General features: G+C 44.7%; 1 protein-coding gene across 1 annotated transcript; it reads right to left on the reverse strand.

The window, feature by feature from the left end:
• Window positions 1-617: 617 nt before the first annotated feature.
• LOC104320358 (small subunit processome component 20 homolog) lies at window positions 618-12799 on the reverse strand. The gene is made up of 14 exons (XM_069773287.1): window positions 12646-12799; window positions 11977-12057; window positions 11109-11175; window positions 10780-10912; window positions 10118-10306; window positions 8683-8764; window positions 7463-7600; window positions 6903-7058; window positions 5146-5292; window positions 4495-4629; window positions 2945-3022; window positions 2095-2273; window positions 1378-1521; window positions 618-843 (listed from the first exon to the last, which is right to left on the reverse strand). Exons 1-14 carry the CDS (start codon window positions 12688-12690, stop codon window positions 618-620), a joined length of 1800 nt encoding a protein of 599 aa, XP_069629388.1. The 5' UTR covers window positions 12691-12799.
• Between the last annotated feature and the right edge of the window lie 1774 nt (window positions 12800-14573).

Raw genomic sequence — 14573 nt, forward strand, 5'->3', positions numbered from 1 at the left:
TGCTTGACAATGACTAGAGAAGAAAAAGCAGAGCCAATTGGCGGATACATTTAGGAATGTTAATAAAGGGATTATAAAGGGAAAAGGCCAGACTCTAGACAAGCCCTTTCAAACCAAAGAACAATGAACGATGAACCCGGGGCATTTCAATACTTGCTTATACTTGGGCACAAGGCCAAATACTTGCAATCGCCCAGATTAACTACTGCCCTGCCCAATGCAAGCTCAGTTAAAACATTTCTTTTCTGGACAGAGAGGGAAGACAACCAGCGACCACCCATGCCTGGAGGAAAAATGCAGCATTTTAGAATTGGTGCTGTGACTTCGGTTGGAGATGGTGATGTCCCAAGCTTTGCACTATAGGTTTGGAATAGTCTAATTGGAGCTTGTGAGTCAATAGTCTCTCCTTCACTTGACTGCTTCAACCTGGACCCGGTTTAGATTGATTTCCATCCTCTTTTTTTTTTTTCCCCTCTCACTTTCTTCTTTTCCTTCCCAATTATCTCTGTCCTCCACTTTGCAGAACATCTGTCACCCAATTATTATTATTATTATGAACAGCAAACACAGAATCGTTTCCTGAAGGGCGTTTCCTCTCAAGCTTTGTTTTTCTAATTTTACTTGAGCTGGTCAATAAATTTGCATACAACGCCAATGCTATTCATCTTCATGCTCTGTGTCATCAGAATAACTGCTTTATATTTTTTTAAGGTATCAACAAAAACCAAATAAACAGGAAATAACCATAACTGATCTTTACAGAGGCTTCCTTTGTCAACGGCTGTGAAGAGAGAGTCTATAAAACTTGTCACACGGGGCAGAATGTTTTCTTTGTCCATTGGTCTGTCCAAAATAAATGGGAAGATTTTTATCTCTATGTTATACTGACACCTACACACATATGAAAGCTTTCTTTCACATCTATCTTGTATTAAATTACAGATAGCTCACCCTAAGTTTGAAACCCACAGCAAACCATTTTTGCTATTTCCAATTCACAATTTAAGTTGTAGCATTCATTGCACCTTCTTTCCAACTATGCTTTCCATACAAGAACATCATAATTATTGAACCCCCCCCCCCCCCCACTGTCTAGAGTGGACAGTGCTTAAAATACAGAAGCTGAAATGTGTCAAGAACATCTCTAGGTACTAGAGTACTAAGTTTAGGGAGTAGGCAATCAAGAAACTGATATCCTATTCCTGACTTTACTATTGACTCATGGTATTTGCATACAGCATTTTTTCGCCTTCTAACCCTGGGTTCCCCAAACTAGGGTTATTAATTACTGTCCTTCCCTTAGTAAAATGATTTCTGATAGTGAACTAGACAGCATTACAGAAATACATGACAAAAGTACCTTAGAATATCCCTTACCTAATATGAGGCAGTACAACCAAGGCAACCCAAGGCTGTGAAAGGTCAGTGATGCCTTCCTTCTCCGGTAAATGGATTAAAGACACTACATGATCCAACACTGGTACTTCTGCCTTTCCTCCTTGTCTTTTACCTGTTTGTTGCCTTGTATTAGAGCAAAAAATAAAACCAAACTTTTTAGTAACCCACCACTGCATATCAGAGATTGTTCCTTTTCCTCCCATCGTATTCAACCACGATATTCAAAATTACATTTGTTACTTCTAGCAAAGGACAACCCAAGGGATTTTTTTTTTTTTTTAATGTCCTCCACAGCACAAAACATCACCTAGTCATGCTGAGGAGCACAAAACATGGCCCACAAGAAATGTCAGGTCTTTATTTCAAGTTCAAATAGTATTTCTAGAAGGGAAGACACTAGTTCTCAGTTGGACACCCTCACAACTAGGACATATAGCCTCTAGGAGCACCTGAGGGTTGTCTCCATGATTATTGTCAATAAACCATGATCATGCCAACATAGACTAATGGATGACAGAAAACAACCAGTGAGGTAAAAGTCTGGGGACTCAAAAGCAGTCACAAGCTGAGCCCAGATCAACAAGCCTATCTGCAGGCAACAGTGCAAACAAAACCGGGGGGCAACTTTTATGTAGCTCTGCACTGCCTTCAGCCATGCAGACACATCTAGTGTTTGCTAAACTTGAGAAGCCTCACCTGACAGATGATTCAGTGAAAATGAGAGGATACTTTTCAAATGCCATTGAACCAATGGTAGGAGGCTCTGCTTTCACCAGAATGAGTTTAGCCAGAATTGCCATCGCCTCATCCTTTGCGAGGGCATCTGTGCCAGAGAAGCAATGCTCAATGTACTCCAGAAAGCATGGAAGAAAATGCTGAAGGGAAAAAAAAAAAAAAAGTGTTAAGGATTGGTAAGTCTCTTTAATCATGACCAAATCCACAAAAAACACATGACGCCAGCCACAGAAGAATCCAAACACTCACAAATGAGCCAGCAAAGCACCAGACTTATCAGTCCTGGTGCCCCAAGACACCAGCACACAGACATCCTCTTACCCCAGCAGCAACAGTGATTTGATGTAAAAACTCAGTTCGCCCCAAATCTAGTCTCATCAGGACATTACGGATCCCCGACTTTACTTTCACCTCCCACTCTGTTTAATTCATTTGATTCCTCGCAGATCACCAGTTCCAGGCCTGACCTATCAGACATCCCTTATTCTTCACTTCCACTTACCTTCTCCAGAACTCCTTCTCTTCATCCCATCCATAACAAGCCCACCCTTTTAATTCCCAACAGGCAAGCGTCTTTTTGTGACCACAGATACCTGTCACCTTCTCCAACCCTGAGCACCATTACCAAACTTCAACACAATGGCATAAGTAACCTCTCTCATTCTTACCAGATCATGACAGAAGTTTAAATAAACATCATGTCAATACACAAAAATGCTTCGGCATACAAGCCAGGTAAATATACTATGGATTTCCCAGTTGTTCTCTTTGGCAACAAAAGTAAACAAAATGCACAAAAGCTTCCACCTACCCTCTCAAATTGCTTCATTGTGAACACTGCTTCGGAGAAGTCCAGAAGAAAGTGCCGTTCAAATCCACTTGCAAATACCTGCAAGATGCAAGTGAAAGGTTGACAGGAACACATTAACAAGAGACATTTCATAGTCAAGTCGCCATTACCCATGGGACGTTTTTTCTGGTTTATGAATCAACCATGCTTTGAACTCTGAGACACCCAGCCTGGCACTCTGTTCATGGCTAGCAGGGCTTGTTAGTTCAGGCACACACAGCAATACCGTTTCCAGTGACAGTTCAGGTACAGAAAAGCGCAGTCCTTTTTAACAAACCCCGCTGACACAACTCTTTTTAACAAACCCTGCTGGATCTGAGCTGGCTCCGTGCAAAGACGGCTTAGGTAGCTCTTTAGTGCGATGTGGAAAACGTAAGCTGAAAGTTCTAGGACTGCAGCATAGACACACCAACTGTTAGGAAAAAGCTTAAGCCCAAAAGCACTTTCAATTCAGCATTTCTCCTGTGTAGCAGGTTGCAGAAAGTTACCACCTCATGGGCAGAGCCAACCTCTGTCCTTCTGAAGGACCCAAGATAGGAAGAGTCCTTTGAGATACCCAGGATCAGTGCTTCTCAATGCTGAGATGTGCAACAGAAATACACACCCAGATCTCCACTTCCCAGACCCTTCAGAAGACAAGGACAGCTTTAACCCTTCTCCAGTTTAACAGAAGCCCACACAAATATCCTCAAATGTCTGAAGGACCATGCCTCCTGAGCGAAACTGGACTTGTGACACAGGCAGAACCAATCTTACTTCAACACAAGCCAACACCGAAGACCAGATGAAACTTGATCTTTTTTAAACAATTGCAACAGCCTTGTTTTCTCATTGTAAATCACATCTTTTCTTTCAAATATATTTTTACATACAGAGTACAACTATGGTCCACTGTAAATTGCAAAACTATAAGGTACTGTAACAGGAAAACTGAAGAATCAGACGCCGTAGTAGCATCTCCTATTAATCTTTGCAACACTGCACTTGATAGGAATGCATGTAGCTAATCCTGTCAATGCTTCAGGAGCAATGGTAGTACTGAAATATGCCTACCCCCGTACTTTCTAAATCAAACTGCACTTGCTGAACCTTGTTCACAAGGCTAAGCCATGCGCACTAAATGCTTGGCACCTTAGCGAAAAACGTACTTTTTTCCACTAAGCCCAACTCACTGACCTGCTTTATAATCTAAGGCAGAACATGTCCCTTCCCTGTTCTCCCTCCTTTCTCCCCAGAGGCTGTAGGTGTTTGAATCAGAGCCTGGTTTTCATTGCAAAGATGTCTGCCACAGTGGCATTGCTACACTGACAGTCTGTGTAAGACTGTCAACGAGTCCCAAGACCTCAGCAGACATTATTTAAGGCACTGGGCAGCTTCTCCCTCATCTGTGCAAGAAGGCTAAAGGGAACCTTATAGTAGATTTCCCAGCCTGAAGTGGAATGTCCTGAAATCAGCCTGCTCTAGGGAACTTGAACTCTGGGATTTCTGCTGTAAGCAGCAGTCCTTGTTACCTTCTCAATAGCTTCCTTGATCAAAGAATCAGGCAAGAAAACATTCTCAGCCAGCAGGAGTGCAGAAATGGTGTTCAGCAGGGTCTTGCAGCAAGATGATGAGAGATCCGGTGTTTGTAACATTTTTATTAAAATCTGAAATGAAAGAGAGAGAGAAAATTGACATTCGCCTGTAAAGTTAGTGATTGTCTGGTCTGAATGATCTGGACAGTCCCTGGAGCAGGACAGCATGGTGTTCTAAGCTTCAGCCCACAGAAATGAATCCTAATTGTCCTGTCAAAGTTTGAAGGTGCTAAACCTACATTTGAACCCAATGGGGTCAAACGCATGTGAATCTGGTAGAACTGCTCTGATACTGATATGGGGGTCTAGGTCTCCTCCGCAGTGGCAGGAACTGGTCTCTAGAAGCAACAGCCTGCTTTCCCCCTTGCTCATTTAAAGGAGGACTACGCCAGCATTACAGTACAGAGGTAAGTTCTCCTGCGATCGGAGAGCTAGCAATACTCACGATAAAAGTCTCTGTTCTCTCAAGAAAAATCCCAAGCCCGCTGATGTATCAGAAGTATGTACGAGTACTTCAGCTGACCACACCTCTTCCATAGTCAATTGATACTTCTCTGGCATATCAGCTAAAGTGATGGTCTGACCTACCTGACAGACATCTTCAGGCAGTGAGATTTTGGAGCCATTTGCATGTTCCACTAGGATCAGATATGCTTGCAGAATCCTTTCCATCTGCTCTGAAGCCATACAGCAGTTGGCCTTAGTTATTTTCCTCTGCAAGTCTAAGAGCGACTCCTGTTTAAATAAAAAGGGAAACCGAAATGTTTCACAGAAATGATCAGACCCTGTTTCACTTACTGCTATTTGAAAGGCATTCTAAAGAATCAACATCTCATCTGCCCAACAAACTATTGTTGACTCTCTCATTCAAGTTCAACAAATTAAACCTTGCAGAAACACTGTGGGATTCCCATTATGTAAAAACACACATCCCGGATTCCTGGGACAGAAACACAAATACCACCCAAGATGAGGGTTTCCTGAAAGGCCAACACACAACGTACAAAATAAGGAAGAGGAAGAGAGAGAAATACTTGGCCCCAGACCCACAATGGTATGGAAGCACCCAGCTTCCACTGGAAGTATCAGCACTTAACTACTTTTACACTTAATGCATCATTATGCTGATGTGGATGCTGAGATGCTACTCATATCATCCACATTATACAGACAATGGTGCTGCTCTAGATCACTCCCATTACTGTCCCTTTCTGTCCAGAGACTATAAACTCCCATCCTTGATCCTATGAACTGAACCCAGTTTAGAGAGCTATCCTAGTGATTACTTCCCTCTGAGCAAGATACCCCCACGCACCCACTGGTTCCCAGGGTAAAAAAAACCAAGCCTTATTAAAAATAAAGGGAATTACGTCACCAATTTCCAAGATTTCATCACAACTACAGATATTGAGTGACTCAGCTCCCAGGAATACAAAACATCCAGTGGCAAACCAGCTAACAACAGTTAGGCAATAACTGCTATCATACTGGTTGAGGTAGAAGGAACAGGATGGGCTTTTCTGGAAAACTATGGATAGTCACAGGGAGGATGTTCCAAGAATGAAAAAATAGGACTATTTACCCATGCTGGAGGGACTCCCTAAAGCTCAGGTGTACCATTTCCTCCAGTTTCCCATCTCACCCCTCTGAGGAGCACAACTGACACGGCCGTCAGTTGCAAGAGGTTTCAATTCCCCTTAGCAAATCCCAATTGCTAGTAAAAACATCTAAATGTTGACCAGGTAAGTAAAAAAACACTTGCCAGGCCCTTGTTCACCATTGTACATCACCCTGCCCATGGCACTCAGCCATGCTCCCTCATGGGAACACCCAGACTGAAAACACCATGATTTCCAGTACTTGGCTCTGAGGCTTAAACTTGCCTCTCCAGGTTCAGCTCAGCTCTTTGCTGTAAAGAGAGCTGCAGGGCAAAAAGCCTCCCCTTTACTGTCACTAAGAGGTTTTGGAACCACCAGTATACTTAGTTCAGCACTATAAAGCAAGCCCTAGCATTCCCACTCCAGCAAGCGGTCTGTGATGTCTGTCTCTGCAAAGGCAGATCCTACAAAACCTCCTTGCCCAGACATCGGACTGAGCTCCAAGTCTCGCACACGGCAGTTCCCTTCTCACAGCAGAGCACAGCCACCAGGGCCACTGTGAACTTCCAAAAGAAGGGTGGGATTTTTCCCATGCACATGACACTGTACTTAAAGTTTCCAAAGCAGAAAAAAATACCAATTCTGGTCCAATAAGACACAAATACTTTTCTTGATAAATGCAGAGCGTTTTTCAGTCTCTCATGAATATTAAAAAAAAACAAAAACAAAAAACAAAAAACAGTGTACCTCCAGGCACTTGAAGACAATGTCAAAATGCTCCTTATGAATATGGAGTACAGCTGATCTGATCATCTGCTCAAAGGCTTCTCCTACAGCTACCCACGGCAGTTCAATTTCTTCTTCAGTAATAGGCCCCAGCTTTAAGAGAATTAACTTCATAGCCTGCACAGGAAAAGAGCACATCATGTCCTTATACTTAGAAAATAAACCTAGCAATCCTAAAATTAGTTAGTGCAATATACTGCTAAAATACTCCAGTGATCTCAATTCTTTCTAGAATGACTACAGGAAAGAAAAAAAAAACAGTCTGTAACTTAAAATCTGAAATATCAGCAAGCAGTACGATTTTAATGTATAGGAATACTGCATAGGAATTACTAAAAACAACCTTCCTATCTCAAAGAAATTCTTAGAGGGCGGCTTTCAGATCATATTAAGTAATGAACAGCACGCTTATCACCAAGGATCCACTGAGGTGAAGACGACAACACTCAGTAGTTTCACTGAGCGCTGCCTAAGGCTCCATTACAGCAACATTTAAACCAGCAATCTTTTCTTGTCTTTACTGTCTCTGCACAAGAGTGGAACATATTTCGAACACCCTTGCACATCTCAAAAAGTAGCTGTCCTACACCTTCCACCTTCTCGGGGTGCTCCCCCAGGTCACGAAGCATTAAATTGAAGATTGCATTTTTATCAGAAACCTACAAAACATAAGGAGAAAAAAAAAGTTATCTTCTATTCAGGGCTGCCAGATGGATAGAGGCAATTAAACAGCTCCACGGCACCACTTTACTCTCCTAGTCCTGCCTTCCCACAACAGTTCAAACTCATTATTTCTGCAACCACAGAAGGAAATCGAAAGGAGAAAAATGATGAGCTATTCGGTCACTACAGCGTTCCCGGCCCCGAGACATACACAGGTCTACTGAGGTCACTGCAGCTGAAATACATGGGTTTGATTATTCTTATGATTTTAGAGTTAAACATGTGCATAAATGCACCATTAAACCAGTCCCAACTGAAACACAAAGGTCACTGCACTGGTGTGGAAAGAGACGTGTATCAGCTGAACACAGAATTCAGTCATTCAAAACTCTAACCACCTTGCAAGGACTTCTGGCCCAAGATTTTAAAACTCTTCATTTCTGAGAATTTGACTTGAAGTTCGGCAATCTCTGAAAACAACCAATCAAACAAACGTGCTTTATTAAGATCTCTCAACTTAGGACAAAAATGAGGATACTCAAATTTGCTAGCCCGTCTCAGGAATCCTGGCTTTTGTATATTATGACTAAATAAAAACCAACAACTACCATTCCCTTTCCTTACTCCGTGAAAGGTTGCTGTCTGATCTCGACTGATCTGCCTGGGAACATTATATACTGTGATTCTCAGGAATGCAAAAAGGGTTGTCACAAGAATTTCAGTTCTACAAAGGCCTTAAAAGGATTAGTGAAAACGCCAGTGAGCAAACGTGCATTTACAAATTAAAGCCTCCTTTTGGCAAGATTACCTTACCATTTCTAGTCATTTTAGATAAACGAACCACAGACATTTGGTTTAACTGCTCTGAAACAGAGAGTGCCAAGGCCTCTATTTGTCACTGCTGCTACGAAATGCATGACCTTCTCAGTAAAATACTCACTAAAAACGACACTCAGGACATGCTGAATGCCAGTTCAGGCCTTGTTCACCGTTCTTTGGAGAAAACCTAATATTACACATTAAATCCAAGTGCCACCACAGAATGGAGATGGCGTCAAAGTACAAACATGTCCCTTACCTTTCTCATTAGAAAGACAAAACTTTCGGCAGCAAAGTTTCTGATGTGAAGTTTGTGATGAGCCAGCAGGGTGCTGTACAGCCTACAAAGACACAAAATAATCCACTGCCTTAAAAGCAATGCAAGAATTGCCACCAATTGGTTTTAAAACTTACATTTTCAGTTTACATTGCCACCTTTTACAAACACTACAAATCTGTCCTCCTAGAGAGGGCAAATACCTTCCTCAACTCAATTCCTTCCCACTCTCCCTGTGGAGAAGAACGCAGTTTTGCAAAGAAGGTCAAATGACAATGCCAGGCAAATTAAGCCGCATTCAGAAATATGTCTGAAATTCCTGGATCCACATGGATTCAACTGCAGCATCGAGATTTTCAATATATATACACTCAGCAGCAGCAGGTGAAACCAAAGTTGATTTGATAAGCCAGATTTGTATTTCAGTTGAGCCAACAGGCTCTCCTGTGCACTTAAAAGTTTCTAAAGATACAATTTACAGGGGTGATAAATATTTGCAGTTCTCTGATAAGTATCAGTAACAGTTGCAGGTGACTTAGCACATGTTCAGTGCTGAGTGAGTGGTGCCTCAGATTCACAGCCAAGCAGATGTTTTTTCAGTACGCTTGACAGCTTTTGCTGGGTTGGGGAGGAAATCTGTAACCCCTCTTTTGCTCCAAGCTGTTCCAAATTGAAACTAGGAGGAAGCAACATGGCTATGACAAAAAGAAGAGCCCTGCTACCACAGTAATGTAAGATTGAACAAGCAGTCATACTGGGACAGGCCGCAGGCCCATCCAGCCCAGTATTCAGCCTCCAGCAGCAGTCAGAAGCAGATGCCTGGGAAAAGTTTAAAAACAGGGCAAGCATATACAAAGTCAGCCTTCAACCACCTGCAGCTCAGGGACTCCCTAGGCCACAAGTGGCTCCTATGCATTTGGTAACTCTCTCCAACTTGGCTAGTTTCAAAAGCATACAAAACTGTTCATACCTCATCTGCTCGCTCACTAAACAGACAGGAAGAAGGGAAAAATATAAAGGGGAAAATACTGGGAAAGGAACAACTAAGGACTCAAAGAAATCCATTCAATGTCTAAGTCTAGGTGTCTGCAGCTGGGAAAGAGAAATGATACAACTATGACTGAGGTACTTGACAGGTACTCAAGAGACCTGTGTTGAATTTAGACTTGGTCACAGGTTTCCAAGACGGCTCTGACAATCCAGTGTTTTTCTGAGCTTTGTTTACCCGGGTGAGGTGGATGCTTCCTCTTCCTTCCCCACAGGAGAAAAGAGGACAAAAGGCCCAAATCTGCAGCCCAACCCACATAACTAGGCTAACAAGCATACTGAAGCATTAAGCCACAAATTCATGTGGCATTTACATTTCCATAGCATCTAATAACTGCTGATCAAGACAGACATTAAACACGGCCTTTACCTGTATATGTTGCGTATGTCCTTCGCCATCAATCTCCACAAGTATTTGTACAGATAGGAAAGAGAGGTAAAAGCCCATTCCAGCAGCTCTGTGTCCTGTGTATCCAGTAACTTGGTGATGGCCAGGAAAAAGTCAGGGAAGTGAGGATAGAAATCAGCCTGAAGATCTCGAGCCAGCTGCACCACTAGACTGTGTTTCAGAAAATACACCAGTGTTAGGGCCTTTCAAAACCAAACCAACAAAAACCTAGTCAAACGTTGCATAATCCAGCACAGTCTCTTTGGAAAGAAAGACAGCGTCACCTTTACTTCTCACTTTTATTTCAATATCACCTATTAGGCAGCTGTGGATGGCAAGAATCTTAAGATTTTCAAAATCAAGCAGATAACCATTTATGTCTTGTGTACTGTTAACATCAAACAAAGCACATGAATATTCTGACACTCAGTAAGCACTCGGCCTAATTTACTTGCCTTGTCATAGTTGGTTTTTTCTGAAGCCTTAGAACTGTAAAGCTCTATCAGGGAAATACGACCACTTTGGGCATCTCATTGCTATATTTTCCTCAGGTACAATAAAGAGAAAGAACACTCACAACAGGACTCATGCTTACTTGCAATACCGTCAAGGCTCCTGACTATATTTTGTTACCATATACTTACTCTAATAGGGGTTGATAAGCAAGACCGCCTTCAACTTGCAAATGTGTCTTCAAGCTCTGCACAATGGCGTTCTGGTAATAGACCAGCTGGTTGAAGGACTGGCATTTGTTGACCACTTCATTGTAGAATTGCACTGTTCAAAGCATACAAGAGAAACCCTGAAAACTACTCCAATTCCTGGTAGACATGTAGGATGTTAAAGAATAATAGGTCTACAGAGCCCAGTCCAAAAACCAGTCAATAGCAAATCTCCCATTGGGCTCTGGATGCAGAAGAAACGTATTTTAACAGTTTAAGGAAAGCAGGAAACATGAATAAAAATGACATACCAAAATGCTGAGTGAGGTTCAATTCCCTCCATTTCCGCAGCCCTTCGAAAAAGTAGGTTTCAACCTCCTATGAAAACAAAGATAAAATAATTGCTACCAACCCTAATGAATGTAGCCTGCAAAGAGAAGAGATTCAAATGAAGAAAACTATCAAGTGCCTTAAAACATTTTAAGAATATTTCAAGAAATCTGGATGAGTTCCTTTCAAAAGGTGCTACGGAGCTTCCCTGAAAATAAGACTTTTCTTCCCATATTCAAAACACATCTGAAAACATTTTCTGGTGACAGAACTTGTTTACATAATTGCTTTTTAGACCTCTGTTGACTGGCCTTGATAACCTAGCACCCAGCACAAAATGCTTTGGGATTTCTTTTGGCATCCTCACAGCTATTGAGTGGGAAGTTCAGAAGAACAATCCAGCAGGCCGGGAGGTAATAACCTGCAAAGCACTATAATCACCATAATGATCTACAGGACACATATAAACGACCCTTTACGATCTATAAAGACACATGCCCACGCTTTAGACGCATGCTGCAAGTACTGCAACTACTCAGCACCCGTAAGTCTTTGCAGGTCCGGTCCTAGGACTGCTGACTGCCACAGCAGCATCTTCCATGCTCAGAAACACCCAGAGGCCCACCAGCCACGTGGAAGCCGTCAGGGTGGCACTGTCAGCATGGCAATGCTGCAAAGCAGGTCAAAAAGGAAAGGGGAACAAAGCATGAAATGAGGCTCCAGGAAAAGCAACTCTTGCAGGAACTTCTCTCCAATTTCCTCCGGAATAAATTTCTTAAAGTGAATCTCTCACGGAGCACATCTGCTTGCGAAGTGATTTCAGAAAATGACCGCAATTGCTGTTCTCACCTCAGCGTAGCTTCCAGTTCTGTCAATCCGATGAATAATATCGATATTCACGTTGCTTAAGCGCTCCGAGAAAGTAAGAAACTGTAAAACAAAAGGATGTATAGGTTTCTTGCTCGAGAACGGCCCTTCTAAGTCCCTCTCAATAGCACACACGCTGCCAACAGAAACCCCACTTGTAACGACGGGCTGCCAGACAGTACCCGTCAATCTGTAAACACTCCTACCAGAATTTTAAGGAAAAAAAAAAAAAAAAAAAAAGCTTAAAAGGCTGAGGAGCAGGACCGACCCTCTCCCGCCTCGCTCTGCACAACCAAGGCTCGCAGCCCTCCACACCGCGGTGGTGAAAACGCCTAGGTTACCACCCCCGCGGGACTATTACTACTTATTTTGGTTAAATCACGTCAGTTTCCTACACCGAGGCAGCCGCGGGGGCACGCGGACGGTGCCTGGGCTCCCGGAGCCGTCGCTGAGGGCCGGGGTGAGGGGCAGAAGCCGCACACTTCGGGGCGGGTGGCTCGGCCGCGACCCCCTCACAGCGCTGCGGAGACCCGGCGCGGCTCCCCCCGCGCCTCCGTCGGGAGCCGGTCGCTACCATTAAACCAAACACCGACGACGAAAAACTAACGACCCCGGCGGCCACCGAGACGAGACGCGGCGCGGTCCGCTCACCCGGTGCGTGTTCCCCGACTTGTGGGCTGAGGACTTGCTCTTCATGGCGGCGGGGCGGGAAGGGAGGAGGGCAGCCCCGCACCGGTAACCACGCGTGCGGCCCTAAGCACCGGGCACCGCCATGCCGGCCGCGGGCTGCCGGGAGGAGGAGGCGGTTCTGCCGGCGGAAGGGGCCGGCGGGCGGGCGGTCCCTGCCGAGCGGGTCCCGGCGGCCGGCTCGGGGGGAGGCGGGGTGCCGCCATCTTGTCTTGGCGGCGGGCCGCCCTTCCTTGAGGGCTCTGGGCAGAGCGGCCCACCTCCGCCCTCGTCTCCGCTGAGGGCTGGGGCACCCCGGTAGCGGGGGGAAGCCCCCAGCCACGGGCGAGAAATCGGTACCGGGGAGAAAACGTTGTGTGGGAGAGCGCAGCCACTGCCCAGCCACCGCAGCCCCCGTTCTAGTGCAGACCTTTGCCCAGACCTGAGGGAAAGAGCTCACCTCAGGCACAGGCAAACGAAATCCTCACCCGAGAGCAAACAGCGGCACCAGGGCCTGCGGGAGCTTCTGCCTGGGGCCGCGGTTGTGAGGTGGAGGACGCGGGAGGTGAATGGAAGCTGGATGAAGCTTTGGTTTGGGCAGGTGCGGTACCGAAGCCCAGAACCATTGCGGGTTGCAGCTTACCAGGCTCGGGAGTTTGTCCTTCCGTAGCCTGCCTGTCCTGCTTACAGGCGGCTCAAGGCCACTCTCAAAAACCAGGCTCGTGGGTTATTCAGACAGCAGGACGCACGGTTGGATTTGAGCATGGCTGAAGTTCGCTATTAGGAGCACGTAGGGACCCACAGGTTTGAACAGACCTAACAGGTTAAATGCTGCCAGGTGCATCCAGAAAAGCTGCCCAGGGGCAGGCAATAAGCCATTAACACGATAGCCATCTGGCCAGGCAGGGGAGCGTGCTTGCTCCAGCACCTGTGAAGTCAAGAGAACTGCAGAGGCAGCTGTTAGCTTTAAAGCTTGCTCTTCTGCTGCTGGAATAGGAAGGACTTCTGACATTTGCATTGTGTTGGAATAGAATGCCTAATTTAGGCACTTGAGTTTGAAAAGGTTGGCTTGAGTGCTTCCAGGCCCAAGTATCTCCATGAGAAAGTACAGCTAAAAGCATGTGGAGAGGTCTAGGTCCACAAAAGAGCTTAGGCACTAATATGCAGCTGTTTAAGAGCACAAAGATGTCTTGAGACGTGGTTAGTAAGTTCACCTAATATGTCTCCTACATACTGTGAAGTTGTGAAAAACCATCCACAAGATCTTTTTCCCATTATGAATAGCATCTTGCAGAGTTGTGGAACTCCCTGGGATGCACACGCTCCAAAATCATTCAAGGGAATGAGCAAAATCTAACATTCATGGATAGCAATGGGGAGAAGAGCTCAGGCGTGTTCTGCCTCGTGCAGAAGAGGAGTCACCACCAAAAATAAAAGACATGAGAGTTTTTAAAAGGTTACAAATGCTTCTTTATGTTTGTACACTGGCAACTTCTCAGAAGAGTGAGACAGGCTGGATGTGCAACTACTGATGTTGCATGAGAGCTTCTGCCCACAAGAACTACTGATGAACTGCATTTCAGCCAGCACTGAATACAGCACTTGGAGATATATCTGAGTGAGCCTCAGGGTAGTAGCTCAGGTATTGATACCAGTATGGCCACAACAGTAGGTCTGGCACTTCAGCTGGGAATGTTCAGTGACCCAGAAAGTCTCTTCCCTACTTCTGTATGAGTTACAGCTATGTTAACAATATGCTTTCTACATATACTCCTCTCTGACTGCAATCCCTCAAGCCTCAGGCCTTACTCTTTTACTTTACCAGGAAGAGGTGCGGCTCTTCCATCTCTGGGCAAGTCCCAGCTCCAACACCCTGTGATTATCTGGTGGGCCCAGCTGTAAGCAAGTCTCCT

Source organism: Haliaeetus albicilla, chromosome 28 (genome assembly GCF_947461875.1).
Source record: "Haliaeetus albicilla chromosome 28, bHalAlb1.1, whole genome shotgun sequence".
In the NCBI taxonomy this organism is placed as follows: Eukaryota; Metazoa; Chordata; class Aves; order Accipitriformes; family Accipitridae; genus Haliaeetus; species Haliaeetus albicilla.

Bases quoted from the DNA above. Each gene is read 5' to 3' on its own strand.
- LOC104320358 (XM_069773287.1), bottom strand. From the start codon at position 12,690: ATGAAGAGCAAGTCCTCAGCCCACAAGTCGGGGAACACGCACCGG. The intron at 11,176-11,976 runs GTGAGAACAGCA...TTGTTTTCATAG, and splicing joins GAACTGGAAGCTACGCTGAG to GAGGTTGAAACCTACTTTTT. The intron at 10,307-10,779 runs GTAAGTATATGG...TCTGAAACACAG, and splicing joins GCTTATCAACCCCTATTAGA to TCTAGTGGTGCAGCTGGCTC.